General features: G+C 38.4%; 1 protein-coding gene across 11 annotated transcripts in view; it reads left to right on the top strand.

Moving 5' to 3' along the window:
- Positions 1–16,088, top strand: part of Prrc2c (proline rich coiled-coil 2C) — a 77,940-nt gene extending 61,852 nt beyond the window's left edge. For 3 of the 11 annotated variants that reach the window (XM_059281070.1, XM_059281073.1, XM_059281071.1), the window contains exons 24-35: positions 346–447; positions 4,037–4,238; positions 5,957–6,160; positions 7,096–7,208; positions 7,548–7,684; positions 8,428–8,659; positions 9,044–9,166; positions 10,693–10,911; positions 11,519–11,622; positions 12,150–12,276; positions 13,112–13,348; positions 15,273–16,088. In XM_059281070.1, the coding sequence (XP_059137053.1) occupies positions 346–447; positions 4,037–4,238; positions 5,957–6,160; positions 7,096–7,208; positions 7,548–7,684; positions 8,428–8,659; positions 9,044–9,166; positions 10,693–10,911; positions 11,519–11,622; positions 12,150–12,276; positions 13,112–13,348; positions 15,273–15,530 (2,058 nt within the window). In that variant the 3' untranslated portion in view covers positions 15,531–16,088. Of the gene's footprint in view, positions 1–345; positions 448–4,036; positions 4,239–5,956; positions 6,161–7,095; positions 7,209–7,547; positions 7,685–8,427; positions 8,660–9,043; positions 9,167–10,692; positions 10,912–11,518; positions 11,623–12,149; positions 12,277–13,111; positions 13,349–14,779; positions 14,833–15,272 lie in introns of all 11 variants that reach the window. The other 8 variants (XM_059281072.1, XM_059281074.1, XM_059281078.1 and 5 more) reach the window with 6 other exon arrangements.
- The last annotated feature ends 2,023 nt before the right edge of the window (positions 16,089–18,111 follow it).

Here is an 18,111-nt window from a genome sequence, read left to right on the forward strand (position 1 = left end):
AAGTCGTATTTCTTAGAACTTTATTGCACGGAGTATGACTCTTGGATCAGTAGTATTAACAACACTACCTGGGAATTTGTTTAAAACACAAGATTTCGCTTCAAGTATGAAGAGTACTACCTGAGTAGTATGTATTTTATGTTCAAGGCAGTTTCTTTTTTTCCTGACAATTTGTGCATACCCAAGCGGATAGTTTTTCTCTTCAGAACTTTAAACATAGTTATCAGCCTCTGTAAGCATGGTAACTTAACTAGTCAGATACAGCACCCTTAGAATACATTAGCACTGTGACTGATGGGGCTTTTGCAGCACACTTAGATTGTGATATGTCGCCTGCCTTTTCAGGTGCCCCTGCCCAACACCCTTCCCCTCCCTAAGAGGGAGACTATACAACAGAGCTCCAGCCTAACTTCAGTTCCTCCCACTACTTTCAGCCTCACCTTCAAGGTATGTACAGCGTCCATCTCCAAGGCTCCTTAATCATTGCATGCAAGGGATGTAAGTTCACAGTAATAGTAGTTTTTGAGTTATATCAAATTATACCTTAAAATTACGTTGACTTTTAACACTGCTTGGCAATGGCAAGTCTATTATGCTTGTGAATTTTGACATAAAAATAGAATTACAGTTTGTGATTTGTACTCAAATACAAAGTACTAATTATGGTAAGAATGCTTTTTTTTTCTTATAAGTCATCTGTAAATTCAATGAATGCAGGAATATTTTATGAAAAGGCTATTAACATAGCATACTTGATAAGCAAAATTGGGAAGTTTTAGTTTGAGGTACTAAAGATTGAACTTGGGACCTCATATTTGAGGCAAGCACTGTACCACCACATCCCAGCAGTTTGTTTACTTATTTAGATACAGTGTAGCCCAGGCTAGCTTCTAACCTTGCCACACTTCTGCTTCAGCTTCTTAGATAGCAAGGGTTACAGACTGTCCTGTATTTTTAGGCCTGGCATTTGCCTTGTTTTTCTAGCCTGTTTCCACGATTTTTTGCCTCTGTGAACCTGTAAGAAGGTTACTTGAGGTTATTTTAGATTTCTGATTCACCTCAGGATGGGTTAGTGGTTAGGGGGAGAAAACATGAATTTTTTTAATGTCTTTATTTATTGGTGCCCTTTTCGGTTCATAATCCCGGCAAGCATAGGATCAGCCTCTAAAGGCAGGTTTTCCTGACTGGGTTGTAGTGACTCTGGGATGTTGTACAGGAGAGGAAGGGAATGTGAAGTCGTCTCAGTCATGTGGCTAGTGTTCATTTCTAGACTCTTGCTGCTCAACCTCATGGTCACTTCTTTGTTAAGAGTGTTAATAGACCTGTGAGGCTGTGACATAGATGTCTGTGACATAGATGTCTGATGTACTCTCTTCTTCCTGTTGACTCCCAATTCTTGTTGGGCCTTTGCTGCTGATTTTCCACTCAGGACTGTCTCAATCTGGATTTGTTACCTCTTTTTATAATTCAGATGATTTTTATGATTATATTGATTGGATTTCATATAAGCAAATGTCATTTATACGTATTTATGAGTCAGTTGTTAATTCTTTAGAATACCTCTTGAGCTTTGCCTTTTACTCACTTTTAACATTCCAAGAACTGTTATATACAGAGTTAAAATTAAATTAGCTTGATCTGTCATCCTGTCGTTTTACTTTTTTTTTAACCTTTCTTGGAAAAAATACTTAGTTGTAGAAGGTTCCATATGGGCATTATTTCCAGCATGTAAAATAATATAATTTTAGTATCCTTGAATTTCCAAAGACAAACTGTTTCCTTGCTGTTTAAGAAATGAAATTAAGCCAAGTATATGTATGAACTATATCCCATACCATGTTAATTGCCTACTGCTAAAAAGACATAGTATTCTTCCCAAATTACTGCAGCGCTGCAGCGCCAAAAATGTCAGGTTACTATAACAGTGGTCAACAAACTTAAGTTCCCTACAAGATGTTTGGTTTTGTTTTACAGTTACTTTTAACAGGTTTTAATGAATATTAAAAGTTGACATGTCCTAGATATGTAGATTGTTTATTTCAGAAGAAATCTCACAATTAATAAAAAATAATGTCTTTAGACTTTTCCTCTCGTTACATTATATATGGAGAGTGTAGAACTTAAATAAGGTTGGCTGTTCATCAGCAAAATAAGTCTTCTGTCAGAAGCTAGGCAGAAACCTCAGCTGTCCCTTAAAGGATGGAGGTGATACCACAAACCTGGCTGTGGATTCATCATTCAGAACAACTAAGGAGAACTCAACTAAAGTACTAGGGTACATATTCTGAGTAGGAGCTCAAATTCAGGGCAGTGCAGAAGTAGAACGGTCTCTAGATGTGCCATTCTAGGATTTTGAAAGGATCTCAGAATCTGGGGGAAGGGGGGGGGGGCGCGGGTACAGGTTCCAGTAACACCCTACCCTCCACAGCTTTTATTTTTTAAATAAAGTACATTTGAATTAGCATAGTGATTGTGAGAAATACATATGTGTCCTTAAACATAAAGGAGTTGAACAATTTGATGGTTTAATGGTGACAGTCAGCATAAAATTAAGTGATGAGTAGTATGTGTGTGTGTGTTTTAAAGGGAATATGATAAAGTACACATTAAGATTGTTTAAGAATTTAGAAATTGCTTGGCGGTGGTGGCACACACCTTTAATCCCAGCACTTTGGAGGCAGAGGCGGGCAAATTTATGAGTTCGGGTCTACAGAGTGAGTTCTAGGACAACCAGGGCTACACAGAGAAATCTTGTCTCAGGAGGAAAGGCTTTTAGAGATTGGCATTTTAAGAGCTAACATGTTAGTAGTATTAAAGATGTTACTTAGGAAAATGACCTCTTACAAATCATCGTAGAGATTGTCGTGGGTTTTCGTTTCAACCCAAAACTTCCTCTAGTAATACTGAGAACCTCATAGCCTTGGTAGAGGGATCTTCCTCTGCCCTCCAATTCAGACACTAGATAGCTAAAATTATTCAACATTTGAACAGTGGCTGATCTAAGTTGATGTGTGCTTAAGAGAAAATGAAATAGATGCTGCATCTGAAATTTTAATATTAAAAAGCTTAAGAAATGGGTGTGGTGACGTTTATGTAAATCTCAGGACTTCAGAGATGAAAGCAGTTCAGAGTCATCCTCCATCCAGTACGTAATGAGTTTAAGGCCAGTCTGTGATATAGTAAAACAGTGGAGACAAATTAGAGAAAAGGATATGTCTTAGTGTTTTTTGTATCAATTATTATTTCAGTTTTTATATATATATATAGTCTTAAATCAACTGATAAACAAATTAATGCTACCTTTTCTACCTTTTTGTTTCTACTTTTTTAAATGTAGCTGGTAGAAAACTGTAAGTTGTATATGTGTTATCATTGTTGTCTGAAAGTTAGTGAACAATGCTGCTCTGATTTGAAGGTCTAATTCTGTCTTTTAAAAAATGAAGAGTACAGGTCAATCAGGGCCACAAATACAAATGGCTACAGACAGTACACTAGCCTAGAATTTTGTCCTAGTACTTTGCCATCTGCACTTGAGAAGTATTGGTTTAAAGAAAGAATGGAAAGAAAAGGTGCTTCAGAAGGCCCTTTCTGACTTCCGTCCCATAGAGTCATACTCTTTTTCTTATACTGGTGGGGAGGTGGAGCTTTAGCTATAGTTCAGTGTGCATTTCTTTTTCTTTTTTTGGTTTTTCTAGACAGGGTTTCTCTGTGTAGCTTTGAGCCTTTCCTGGAACTCACTTGGTAGCCCAGGCTGGCCTTGAACTCACAGAGATCTGCCTGCCTCTGCCTCCCGAGTGCTGGGATTAAAGGCGTGCACTACCACCGCCCGGCTCAGTGTGCATTTCTTAAAGCCTCCGATTAATTCTGTTTTCAAATAATAACCCTTTGGGTGAGAGAACAAGTAAAAGGCTTGAAAACTCTCAGTCTGACACACTATTTGGAATCTACATGCTAGAATATAGAGAATGTAGTATTTTGGTTTTTCTTTGTTTTTGTTCTATTTTGTTTGCTTTAACAGAAGTCTGTTTTATTGCAGATGGAGTCTGCACGTAAGGCATGGGAGAACTCTCCAAATATAAGGGAGAAGGGGTCTCCAGTCACTTCTGCAGCACCTCCCATTGTGAGTGGAGTCAGCAGTAGTGCCAGTGGACCGAGCACTGCTAGTTATAACTCCTTCTCCAGTGCATCAGTGCCTCAAATCCCTGTTGCTTCAGTCACTCCTACAGCATCATTGTCAGGTAGACATTTGTCAGAGCTTTCCTTACATACCTTTTTTCTGAGGAGTGATCATAGTTGCCTGATGGACCCTAGACAAGCACTGGACCTCTGAACTGCTCCCAGCTGAAATGATATGCTATTCTTTAGGAAAAGTCCTCCCCTTCTCTTACCTATCCTCTTATTTGTCTCTCAGAATGTTAATGTTACTGTTTTATTGATAGCTTGTAGAAAAGATTTTGCTGCATCCTTCCTTATTGAGAAAAGAATGTATCCTTTCTAAATTTTTTTTCTGTGAAGTTCACCTTTTTGTTGTCATTTTTACTCTATCTAAATAATTTAAAACCCAGTTCAGAAATACAAATTCCCTTAGCTTTCTCCCCCCCCCCCCCCCCCCCCCCCCGTCCATGTCTGGTTTAAAGGTACTAATGGAGTATTTCCTAATGAAGGGTTAGGTAGGCAGTGTTTTTCCTGTTGGAGTAGGTCTGGGGAAAGTCTGTCACAGACTGGACTTAGAAGGAACTCCATCCTTCCTTACAGTTTTGCACAACTGCTGACTTAGAGGCTTTGCAGTTCTTAAAAGCAAAGGTTTCTAAATGCTTGACTTCCAGGATAGCACATCCCTTTTGTTTTTCCTAAATGCAACCATGCTGCTTCTGTTAAAAACAAAGTTTATTTCAGGCTTTTACAGTATTCCATGATGTTTCCAAAGCAGTGAGAAATGCCTTTCTAATGGATAAAAATATACTTTGTACAGAATTTGCTTGCTCTAGTTGGTTTTTATTTGGTGATTATTACAGTGTTCTTTTTCCATATTATGCCATATTGTGCTAATTTTGAGAACCCACTCCACCCACCACTGGTGTTTGGACTGTCCTGTACCTGTTTTTCTGTTATCTGTAATTAATGTATTTAGACAAACCCAATGTGGGCGTGGTGGCACACACTTGTGATTTCAGCACTTGAGATACTGAAGCAGGAAGATTGGAAAACTGAGGCCAGTCAGGCACTGTCTCAAAAGAAAATGAAAGAAAACCCTCAGAGATGATTCCTGTATTGTAATGCTGTACCAAACAATGCCCAGTTGTATCTTCCTTTCTTTAAAACTTGTCCAGTCATTCTGCACTGCCCATTTGTAAGACTTCTTAACAGACTAGCTTGAATTCCCATCTACTCGAGTGGGGATTGATACAAAACAAATATATAAGATTGTGGTAGGATGACTTGAATGTTCCCCAGTCTTTCTTTGAAATCCAGTGACCTCCTTTTTCCAGGTCTAGCTTCCCTCTGCTGTTTGATTGAGCAAATGTGACAGGGATAAAAGTCTGTTCTTACTTGGTAGTGACATGACTAGTTTCTATTGTTGTTGCCGTTGTTTAGTTTTCTTCCCTTTTCTTTTCAAGACAAGGTCTCTTGTATTCTTGACTGGCCTAAAACTCTGTAGATGAGTGAATGATTCTGACTCCACCTCCTAGTGTGAAGATCACAGGAACTCTGTACTAGGATTACAGGCATATGCCACTGTGCCTGGTTTATGGAGTGCTGGGGATGTGGTGTGTGCTAGGCAAGCACCTCTATCAACTCAACTCCATTGCCAGCCCTTGAGACACTCCAATCCCCTCAAACATTTTTGATTTGTGGTTGCTTGAATGCTTTAATATCTATAGGACCCATAGAACCAGAAGACATGATAGGTATGAAGAGTGAACACGCTATGTTTTTCTCCCTTCTTCCAATACAGGAGCTGGCACTTACACTACCTCTTCTTTGAGTACAAAATCTACAACCACGTCGGACCCTCCTAATATTTGTAAAGTAAAACCCCAACAATTACAGACCAGCAGCCTGCCTTCTGCAAGTCATTTTTCACAGTTAAGCTGTATGCCTTCCCTGATTGCCCAGCAACAGCAGAGTCCACAAGTTTATGTGTCTCAGTCGGCAGCAGGTAATAATTTTAGGTTTGGTTATAGGAATTTAAAAAATGAACACTCATGCTTTTCTCTTCTCAAAACTCTTTCAAGCTTGGTGGTTTGGGGTTTTTTGTTTGTTTGTTTTGTTGGTGGTGGTGGTGGTGGTTTTGTTGGGTTTTTTGTTGTTGTTTTTGTTGTTTTGTTTTGTTTTTAATGTACTTTTCAAATATGTCCTTCTGTAGATTTGAATCCTATCCCTCCATGACAAGAATTCTGGGACTTTTAGAGAGACATATGTATGTGTGTCTCCGTTTTTTTGTCTTGTACATTTATGACAAATTAGTGTCTTACAATTTGCAAAGTAATTTGTTCGTGCCTTCTATTTCATTAAAATCTCCAAAGTATCCTACTTGAAAAAAAATAGTGAAGTTCTTGGTGAAAAGAACATAAGAACAGCGAACAAGAAAAATGTTGTAATGGTGACTGTTACAGTGGCTATCACAAATGCTTAAACTCGCTGATGGTTTAAATTCTGAATAATGCCATTCATAATAAGGTTATTAGTAGCTAACATCTGTTATCTAATATCTAAAGATACTGTTTTACTAGTAATGCATAAAGTTCGTGAATTAACAGTTCTTACAAGATTTGTGTATTCATCTATATTGACTATTTTATAAATAAGAATCTTGATTCCTGTCTGATAAGTTTAAGGTTGTTCATTTGACTGTTGTATAATAGTCACAAAAATAGTATGCTTGGGTCTTTGTAGTGTTTTATTTACATACACTTCTCTACTAGAAGTTTTATGTCTTAACATTTACACTTTTTCTGTGACTATTAATTTTTAGAGGGCTCACATTTGAAATCAGCTAGAAAATATTTTTTTACTGCTGTAAGCAATTTGGTTTACTACTTTGAAAATTATGAAATTTAGACAATACTGTTTATTTTTCCTGGTGGTCTATAGCTCAAATTCCGGCCTTCTATATGGACACAAGTCATCTATTCAATACCCAGCATGCACGATTGGCTCCACCTTCCCTGGCTCAGCAGCAAGGTTTCCAACCAGGCCTCTCTCAGGTAAACATTCTTTGACACTTCTCTTGGATTCTTAGTTTAAAAAAAAAAAAAAAAAATCCACCTTGAATTGTCTTGTGGATAGGCTATTAGCAAAACTTGGGGAAAAAATTTTAATTCCCCAAATTACCAGAGCTTAATAGTTACCATTATGCAGTAAGTCTTAGATTAAAAAGAAAATTAGTGTTAAAAGGGAGCTGATATATACTATAAATCTTTTATTTTTATGTCTGGATTTTTGTTGTTTTTATTTTCTCAGTCTTGTGATTTGTATGTATGAAGCTCATACCTATATATGCACTGGTGTTTTTTTGGTTTGTTTTTTTTTTTTTTCCATTGCAGCCAACATCAGTTCAGCAGATTCCAATTCCTATTTATGCCCCACTGCAAGGGCAGCATCAAGCCCAGCTGAGTCTGGGGGCTGGACCTGCTGTTTCCCAGGCTCAGGAATTATTCAGTTCTTCAATTCAACCATATAGGTAAATTGCATTAAAAGTTGATGTTTTTAAGATTATAATTGCAGATTATGTGATATCTAGTGCTAACTCTGTTTCCCCAAACCCTAGGGTACCATGTTATAAACTAAACAATTAAGCATGTTCATTATATGTTACAAGCCTGTCTTTGGTGATTTCAGCTAGGCCTTGTTTTCTGTTTTGTTCATGGTTCAGATAGGATTTTTATAACCTGTGGGCAGCCATCTTGATTAGAGGATGGTGACTCACACTTAAGAGACCCAGCACTTCGGAGGCAGAGGCAGAGGAATCACTGCAAGTTCAAGACCAGCCTAGGCCATAGAGTGAGATCCTGTCTCAAAACAACAAAACAAGAAGCTTTATTTTCTTCCATACTTGTCTTAAGACAGACAAAGGGGTGTGTGTGGGTGGGTGGGTGTCACACACACACATCAAAGAGAAAACTAGATTTGGCTCTCAGTTTTGTAATGAACATGTAAAACTTGAATCATTATCATAATTAGGAGGTAAAATGTAAACTGTTGTTCTAAGAGCAGGCTTTTGCACGTGGAGCCTCAGAACTTTTGCATATAGAGCTCTGATGCATGCTGGACTGTAGTCTTGAAAAAAGTGGCCATAGACATTGCCTTCTCTACCTCATTACTAATTAGAGTACTTGGTCGTTTGAGAAACTTGTTCTTAAGAATTTCAGGTTCTAAATAAAATTAATGTATAACATGACCTTCTATTCCTTAATATTTACATAGATCGCAGCCAGCCTTTATGCAAAGCAGTCTGTCCCAGCCTTCTGTGGTCCTTTCTGGTACGGCTATCCACAACTTCCCAACTGTCCAGCACCAGGAACTTGCCAAAGCACAATCGGGCCTTGCCTTTCAGCAGACTTCAAATACTCAGCCTATCCCTATACTATATGAGCATCAGCTGGGGCAGGCGTCAGGACTAGGAAGTTCTCAGCTGATTGATACACATCTTCTTCAGGTAAAGGAGTGCTTGCTTACTCAGGGTGTTCTTGTTGGTTTTTGATTTTGTTTTTTATTTTTTTATCCAGATTCTTTTAAGCACATAGTAATTTAAAAAAAAAAAAAAAAAAAGAAGAAGAAGAAGAAGAATTTTGTTGTTGTTGTTGTTTTGGTTTTTTGAGACAGGGTTTTTCTCTCTCTGTATCTCTGGCCATCCTGAAACTCACTTTGTATACCAGGCTGGCCTCAAACTCAAACTGTCTCTATCTCCCAAGCACTGGGATTGAAGGCGTGCACCACCACACCTGGCTAAGATCTTCCCTTTTAAAATGATCATATTGATACAGATTGCATGGGAACTTCCTTCTTAGTTTTTCTTCTGTTTTCTTGTAAATTTTTCTAGGCAAGAGCAAATCTTACCCAGGCCTCAAATCTTTATTCTGGACAAGTACAGCAGCCTGGTCAGACAAATTTCTATAACACTGCCCAATCACCAAGTGCTCTCCAGCAGGTAAACTATGGCATGGTAAATTTCCTCAATTTTCTATATTATTCTTTGTATTGCTTTTGTTATTCTTTGGATATTTATATAGAACCAAGATAGAGGAAATGGTTTTCAAACTTCACTGCAATGTTCTGGGGATTCCATTAGCTCCATTGAAAGCAAAAGGTGCTTCCTTCAGTCCTATAACAGCCAGCTCTTCACTGTACCTCCACTTCTAATTCATTCTAGTTTCACCTCTTTTTTTTATTTTTTTTTTTATTTTATTTTTTTTTTTTAAGATTTATTTATTTATTATGTACACAGAAGAGGGCGCCAGATCTCATTACAGATGGTTGTGAGCCACCATGTGGGTGCTGGGAATTGAACTCAAGACCTCTGGAAGAGCAGTCGGTGCTCTTAACCTCTGAGCCATCTCTCCAGCCCCACCTCTTTTTTTTAAAGCTGAGTTTCCATGATACAGCTTATAAGAAAAGAATCCATGAAAATGAAAGTTTGAAAACTGTTTTTTCAAGAATATAATGTGACATGCCCATTAGTGTTTGAGGTAAAAAAAACTCTAAACAAGTTAATAACTTTGGTGCTATAGCAAAGAGTGGCAGTAAAGACAGCACCTTAAATGTATGGATGCAGTTAGATTTCCAATGAGAAATGAATGTTCTCTTCTGACATTATTACACAAGGTAGAAGTCTAGAGAAGGGCAAGTCATTAATCCTTTGCTTTGGCTTGCCATTGATAGGAATGACAGTTCATAATATTTTATTGACAAGTAAAAGTTGTTTGTATGTGCCAGGCGGTGCTGGCACATGCCCTTAGTCCCAGCACTAGGGAGGCAGAGGCAGGTGGATCTCTGTGAGTTCGAAGCCAGCCTGGGCTACAGAGTGAGTTCTAGGAAAGGCGCAAAACTACTCAGAGAAACTCTGTCAAAAAAAAAAAATTGTTTGTATGAAAAATAGAAAGTTTTTGTTAAGAACACTCATTTTGACCAGACTTGCAAATAATATGGCAGTATTGGTGGAGGGAACGTTGGCTGCTTGGATTCTATTTTGTATATTTGACATGCACTGTGAGTACCTTCAAAGTTAGTCATCATTTCATTGAATATAGTTTCTCCACTACAGTTAACATATACAGAACTGTAATCTTGATGTTCATATGGTAATGAAATCACCAGACAGCACATTTCTCAAGACTGGTCCCTGTTGTTACACAGCATATGGCTGTATATTGTCATCAGACCGCTATACAAGAAGAGAGATAGTTAGGGTTGAGAGCAGTGCTTCATACCTTTAAACCCCTGCACTTGGAAGACAGAGGCAAGCAGATCTCTGAGTTCAAGGTTAGCCAGGATTACATAGTGAGATCTTGTCTTAAAGAGGAAAAGGAAAATAGTGATACTTACCTAAAGATTTGATGGATATTTGATGAAAATATTCTTACATTGTTAATTTTAAAAGTCTTTGAAGATCTCTGTGTGTATACATGTAGATATATATACACAATAATCATAAGCAAATGATTACAGTTTTCTCTTTGCTTCTTTTTCTAGGTTACAGTACCTTTACCAGCATCTCAGCTCTCCTTGACTAATTTTGGATCTACAGGACAGCCTCTGATTGCTTTGCCTCAGACACTTCAGCCCCAGTTACAGCACACAACACCACAAGCACAGGCCCCAAGCCTGAGCCGCCCTGCACAAGTCAGCCAGCCTTTCAGAGGCTTAATCCCTGCTGGAGCACAGCATAGCATGATGGCAGCCACAGGAAAGGTTAGTGTACAGAAGGGCTTACTGCTGATGGTGCTTAGAAATGAGAGATGTGTGTGTTCTGTTAGTGTTGTCCGCGAAGGTAAAATGTTGTACACACGACAGTCACACAGACGTATGCGTGTGCGCACACACAGTAAAACAGATACAGCTTTAAGATGGCTCATTGGGTAAAGTCACCTGCTGCCAAGGCCTAAGACCTCAGTTCAATCCCAGGGACCCGTATGGTGGAAGGAGAGACCTGATAACCCACAAAATGTCCTGACCTCCATGTTCGTGGTGAAGTGTGCACTCACTAAATAAATACATAAGTAAGGTATAATTTAAAGAAAACATCAATTTTTACAACCCCACAGAAAACCTCACTTGCATGTATGCTAGTTTTTCTTACATTATTATTTGCTACTTTTTTTTACACTCCCTGCTTTTGTCTAATAACAATTCAAAGGGTTTTTATAGAAACACATAATCTCTCAATTATAAAAGTCTGCTTGACCCAGTGACTATGAAATTTGAAACCAACTATAGGATTCTATAGTTTAACCATCATATATAGGACATTAAGCACAGAATTAAAGGAATGTTAACTTTATTTTGTGTTTTTTCTCAGATGTCTGAAATGGAACTAAAAGCCTTTGGGAGTGGCATTGATATCAAACCAGGGACACCTCCAATTGGTGGCCGAAGCACCACACCAACGTCTAGTCCATTCCGGTAAGGAATTGGCATTTAAATTTGCTTAGGAAATTGCCGGGCGGTGGTGGTGCACGCCTTTAATCCCAGCACTCGGGAGGCAAAGGCAGGCAGATCTCTGTGAGTTCGAGGCCAGCCTGGGCTACCAAGTGAGTCCCAGGAAAGGCGCAAAGCTACACAGAGAAACACTGTCTCGAAAAAACAAAAAAAAAAAAAAAAGAAAGAAAGAAAGAAATTTGCTTAGGAAATTGAAAAATAATGAAAAAATTCAATTGTTTAACACTTAATGTATTATCAGTCCTATGTTAAGCAGAAGTTAAGCAGAAGACATTTATTTTGTTAGTTTTATCTAAGATGTTAACACTGTATTTTAAGAACATCCTTTTAATACAAGTATAGGAACTCTTTCTCACCTGTGCTTCTTTTAGTAGCACTACCATGGGATTTTTTTGTTTTTTAATTAACAACTAAATGTGATGTAAATGCAAAAGAAAATGTCTTTGAAAATCTAAGAGCATTATTTACTAACCAGTGACTTCTTTTCCAAGGGCTACTTCAACAAGTCCAAACAGCCAGTCTAGCAAAATGAACAGCATTGTTTATCAGAAGCAATTCCAGTCAGCCCCTGCCACAGTGAGAATGACTCAACCATTTCCTGCACAGTTTGCACCCCAGGTAGGCAGCTCTGAGGGAGAATGAATGTAGTGCTTGTAAATAGTGGCTAATCTGACTAAAGTTGTGGTTTTATAATCATAACATGGGTGAACCAGTTAAGATGTGCACCTCTGAGTGAAGACTTGTCTGGTTTTAACAGTGGATGTATGATACTCAAATATATTCTTTCTGTTGTTTATAAATACACAGGCAGTAGTTGTTTAGTTTTAAAGCAGACAGTAGAAATACTCAAGATTCCCCACACAACTCTTGAAGTTTGAGTCCTGTTCCATTTTTTGAAGAAGTTTTAATTTTCAGCGAAGGGTCCCAGTGCTTAAGTTTTCCAGGCCTAAAGTGGGTTTTTGGTTTTATGGTAGCTGTAGTTGCAGTAAGAGTTTCAGAATGTTTTAAATAAGTGGGTGGGTATGTTTGCTTCTCCTTCCCTTATTGATCATATTGAAGACTGACTAAGGTTGATAACTCGTAGGCTAGAATTGGTTCCTAAGAAACACATTTGTTGAACTACTATTACTTTGCCTTCAGATCATGTTTCTCTTAGAAGTGTGCTTTTCTGCAGTTGTCCCTTTAAAGATCCCACAATCCTACTTATTTGGAGCCTTTCTATCTCCCCCGTAGAATTTGCAGCTGAAGTGCCATAGCATGCTTTGCCTAATTTTTCTGTTAAACTTTATAAGCATGGCCTGTATGTTCTTTGTCCTTATTAATGGAATGGCACGATCCAAAAACTGACTGGCAGAGTGGGCACAGGTTTACTCTGGGATAAGCCAACCTAGTCTAGGTGGCTTTTTTTTTTTTTTTAACAGTTCAATGTTGTATGTTTTGTTTTTTCACTCAGATTCTCTCTCAGCCTAACCTGGTCCCTCCATTGGTAAGAGCCCCACATACTAACACCTTCCCAGCGCCTGTACAGAGGCCACCAATGGCACTGGCCAGTCAGATGCCTCCTCCGCTGACCACAGGCCTCATGAGCCATGCTCGTTTGCCACATGTAGCCAGGGGTCCTTGTGGATCACTATCTGGAGTCAGAGGTAATCAGGCCCAGGCTGCGTTGAAGGCTGAACAAGATATGAAGGTTAGTACAGTGTTAACAGCCAACAGAGCAACAGTCTGTCTCTGAACCATGTCTTAAATGCCTCTGGACCCATAATGATGTATCCAGGCATTCGTTGTCTTTATTAGACTTAACCAAGCTAACTACTTTTATTCGCACCACACACACACCCCCCAGTTTTTTTCTTCCTTCCATCCTTACCTTTTCCTCCTTTTTATGACCCCCCCCCCTTTGCCACTGTAGTCAGGAATCAAATTAACATTTAAACTATATCCAAGTGAATTGCTTTTGAAATAAGTGAGGGAGATCTGAGTTTGGATGCACTATTTTTTAAGTATTAAAAAATGTGATATGGATTGTTTATTACAGGTTACCCCGTTTTATTTCTTTTTTCCCCTTCCCTCCCTGACCTCCCCTCCCCCACCCAGTGTAATACATAATCATGGTTATGTGAACTCTGGAATGGGTAAGACATGTTAGCTGTCTTTGATTTTTTTTATTTCTTCACAAGTCATTTAAGTAATTTTCATCTCAAACTCTTTTCTACGTCTTTTTTTTGCCTGCCACTTGAGGTGGCTATATTCCAGAATATAAGTATAAATGAACTCAGTAAAGCACTTTGGGATCCTTCATGATGAAAGGCACAAATAAACATGGGTTTGCTGAGGCCATTAGGAGTCTGTGTGGGGACAGCTGTCAGCATAAATCTTACCCGTTTGCCTGTATAACCAGTTGGAGTTTGTTTCTGTAATTACTTTAGGGGTGACTCTAAGAATCTTAGTGATTTTACTTGCTTTATCATGACATGGATTAGACTAGTGCTTACAAGCAGGGAAATGTGCACAGTAATGCTTTACTCTGAATTAGAAACATGTTTGTGATAATGCTGATTAAAGAATTCAGTTAATTGACTGATAGCCTTTGTGTTTCTAATGCTGAGTAATCCACCTCAAAGTCTCCCCTTTAGAAGTCTTGTTACACATCACTTAGTTTTGTTAGGCTTGCCTAGGGCTCCGTCTGTTTGTTACTACTAAAGTACCAGCCCCAAAAGCTTTGCAGATTGTGTAGCCTTCTGCTCCGGGCTACTTGCCACTTGATTTTCAAACATTTCTCCTGTTAGAAATGGCATTAGAGCTTAATAATAGTGGGATGGGAGAATACAAATTTCTTAAATTTCTAGATCTTTATTTAGATAGTATAGGTGACCTCTAGAACATGAAGGAGTTTTGTTGTTGTTGTTTTCTTTTTGTTATGTGAAAGAGGGGTAGAAAGTTAGGTTTTAATTGTGTATATTGTAGTACTATAATTTACAGATTAACCTAAGTATCTTCTTTGGGGCACATAGTCAATGAAACTAAGATTATTTACCAGCTCAGAATGTGGTAGGAGCTATCAGAACTTAGTGATCAAGTGAAGTTGTAGTTACTAATTTCTGATGCTCTTCCCCTGCAGAAGAGAGCTGTGGGAAGAGGACTCAGCCACAAGACATTTGGTCCTAGGTGTTGGTAATGCCACAATATAAGTGCTTCCTTTTCATTTTATTGTAGACCACATATTGATAACTAGAAGTTTTAAGTGTTACAGTACATGTATGTTTTCAGATTTGCAAGCAGCCTTCCTGAATAAAGTATCCGTGAGCTGTTCCCCCCTAAAAAATGCAAACCAACAGCAATGTGTATTTTATTGTTTATAAGAGGGCAGACGCTAGAAAGATGGTGGGAGGTGGTCTTGTTTCCGGAATTTTTTTAAAAATCACATAGAATATTTTCAAAGATAGGAAGAAGCCTATGCATTAAAAACTGAAAGATCAATGGGGCCAAACCAACTTAGGGAAAACTGATTTTTGTGATTGGTACAAAAGTTTGAACTGAGATTGATTTGAGAGGCTTTGGTAATGTTAGGTGGTGTTGCAGTATTTTCAGTTCTTGTTTTCTTACTTTTTAAGGCAAAGCAGAGAGCAGAGGTTCTTCAGTCCACGCAACGGTTCTTCTCTGAACAGCAACAGAGCAAACAGATAGGAGGCAAAGCCCAGAAAGTGGACAGTGATTCAAGTAAACCTCCCGAAACACTGACGGACCCTCCTGGTGCCTGTCAGGAAAAAGTAGAAGAAAAGCCACCCCCTGCACCCACCATAACCACCAAGCCTGTTAGAACTGGACCAATCAAACCTCAGGCGATCAAAACCGAAGAAACAAAATCTTAAAAGCTTTGGTTTATTTTGGGGCATTGGGGATGGGTGGGCAGGGAAAATGAAGTCAAATAATGCCAGCAGCCAGGGGGTAGAATGGTCAGTGACGTTATCCTGTGTAGAGCTTGAAGATGCTCCAGGGGCATAGAGCATTTACACTGACAGAGCTGCCACTCCAGTTAAAAGGAGGCTCTACAGGCTTGCACCTACTGTGTAACGTCTGCTTGGTTGACATGCATCTTCAGTCGGTTTATATACAAGTGTGTCCACACATGCCTAAGTACATACAGTTTAGACCTAAGGAAGGAGCTTTGTGATTCAATGAAACACCAGAAATAGAAGGAAAATGACACCACCATGGTTCAGTTGGGCACTGGGTGGTCCCATTGATAGATCAGCTGTGGTTCTTTTGCTCCCTTGTGTTCTTTGGATGTGTCTGTGGCATTTCTAGGCTTAAAAGTAAAATGATGCTAACTGGTGCTGGATAGAGGAGCCTTATTTTTTATTACGGCAGCTTGTTATTTTTGTAACATGGTGATTTGGTTGAACACAATAAAGTACAGTAGTAACTGATCTCCCCTTCCTGGATGAGTGAGCAGATGATTAAATACTGATGTCAGCATTCTTGAGTATATTCAAGTGAGCAACATTTGGCTTCTGCTTCTGTTTAAAATGATGCTGTGTTTTGATTGTGGTCCGAAGCTTTGAAGCACTACTTGGCATCTCCTTCCTTCCTTGGAGGTCTCACCATTTACGCATAACAGATTTGATAAAGTGTTGGTAAGGTGAGGTCTTGCTTGTCTCCACTAGGTCATCTTCATATGAATCCAGTGGTTAAAAGGTTTTGTTTTAGGGATATTCTTTCATTTTTTTAAATAACGGTTTTTAGCTGATGTTCATGAGAGAATGAATCCTTAGAACTGTGCCACTAGGTGAAAGGAAATCCTATCTAAGAGTGTGTTTCTTTACAGAGCTTGTCATACCATCCTTTGGGCCCTCTGCTGGAAAAGTAGAATCAAGTCTCAAATAATGCCTTTTCAATTGTATCCTCTAGTATTATAGGTGTAGGACAGTACTGTATCATACCTCTGTGAATGTAAAATAGCTTGTACCTGCTTTATGATACATAGTAGTGACTGTGCTTTATCAGAGCTGTTTTTAATGATGTTGCTCAGATGATGATTGAGAAACTAATTTAAAAAAAAAATGGTGCCAGGTACCACAAGAGTAACAGGACTGTGCTGTTTTCTGGGGTTTTTGTTTTTTTACTTTCTTTTCTTTTCTTTTCTTTTCTTTTCTTTTTTTTTTTTTTTTAATGGAGTGTGCTGGATGTCTCTACAATTTTGTTCAAGTGACTGCAGAACCTGGAAAAGCTGTTGCTGCTATTGATGCATAACATACTGCTATTATTGGTCTTTTTATATAAATATAAATATATATATATACATATATATAATTTGAATTTTTGGAAACTAGCTGTGCTGTCAACTTTGGAAAAAAGTATCCCAGTTTACCGTGTTGAGTTGGCATTGTACAGAAATTAACAGCCATATTGGTCTAGAAATGTTGAACTTAATTTTTTTTTTCCATTTGTACAGGGGTAACGCACTGTATTAAATATGTAAGGTCTTATCTACGTGGGTTTGATTACAAAAACTAATAAAGTATTCTCTAAATAATGAATTGTGCAGCTTCTAATCCATTCCAAAATCTGAAGCAAGGCTTGTGAATGTACCAGAGAATATAACCAAGAATACATTTACACTCTAGGGGGGAAAATATTGTCATCCAAATTTTGGATGAATTTCAAGAATTTTGAAGCTTATTCAGTCAAAGTCAGTATTGTTGTGGAGGGTAATAATTATAGCTCGTATTCTCAGGATAATCAAGACTTTAGGAGATGAAACAAGAGAAGGACCAGGAGTTAAAGGTCATTCTCATCTAGGTAGCAAGTTTGAAGCCCAGCCTGGACTGTGAGACCCTGTGCGGGGAGGGGGAGAGAGGAACCATAGAAGCCCTATCTCAGGGAAAAATAAAAACAACCTATAATTAGAGAGTCAGATGAGAAGAACTCTAAGATTGATCTTGATGGTTTAAAATGCCAAACAGAAAACATTTTACCATTCTTGGATAGAAGTGGAAGGACCAAAAGTAGACCTGAATATTTGCATGTTTCTCAGTACTTTTTTTTTTTTTTTTTTTTTTTTTTTTTAGCACATTCACAGTCACTAGCATTATTTCCTGACTTGACAAAGCTCTGGAAGATTTTCTTTATTCCTGTATGTTTGACACATGGCTTCTAGACAGAGCTTTAGCAGAACCAGTCACTGGGTCATTGATAGATTGTGGTTCCTACACACTTAAAATACTCGGACATTGGCTGAGCTTTCAGGTCTATAGTTTTCTGTGAGAGGGTTAGAAACCCTGACAAAGAGCTAAAGTCACTACATCGCATATTTGCCTTCTTATTAAGTCACTTCTGTCACCGCTACTTTGTATATTCCATCCAACCTTAAGTTTAATTTCCATAAAGCTTGCATTGTGTCTGCATACCATATGTGCTACTCAGTTGCATAAAACACCACTGATACTTTGG

This window comes from Peromyscus eremicus, chromosome 15, assembly GCF_949786415.1.
Source record: "Peromyscus eremicus chromosome 15, PerEre_H2_v1, whole genome shotgun sequence".
Lineage (NCBI taxonomy): Eukaryota > Metazoa > Chordata > Mammalia > Rodentia > Cricetidae > Peromyscus > Peromyscus eremicus.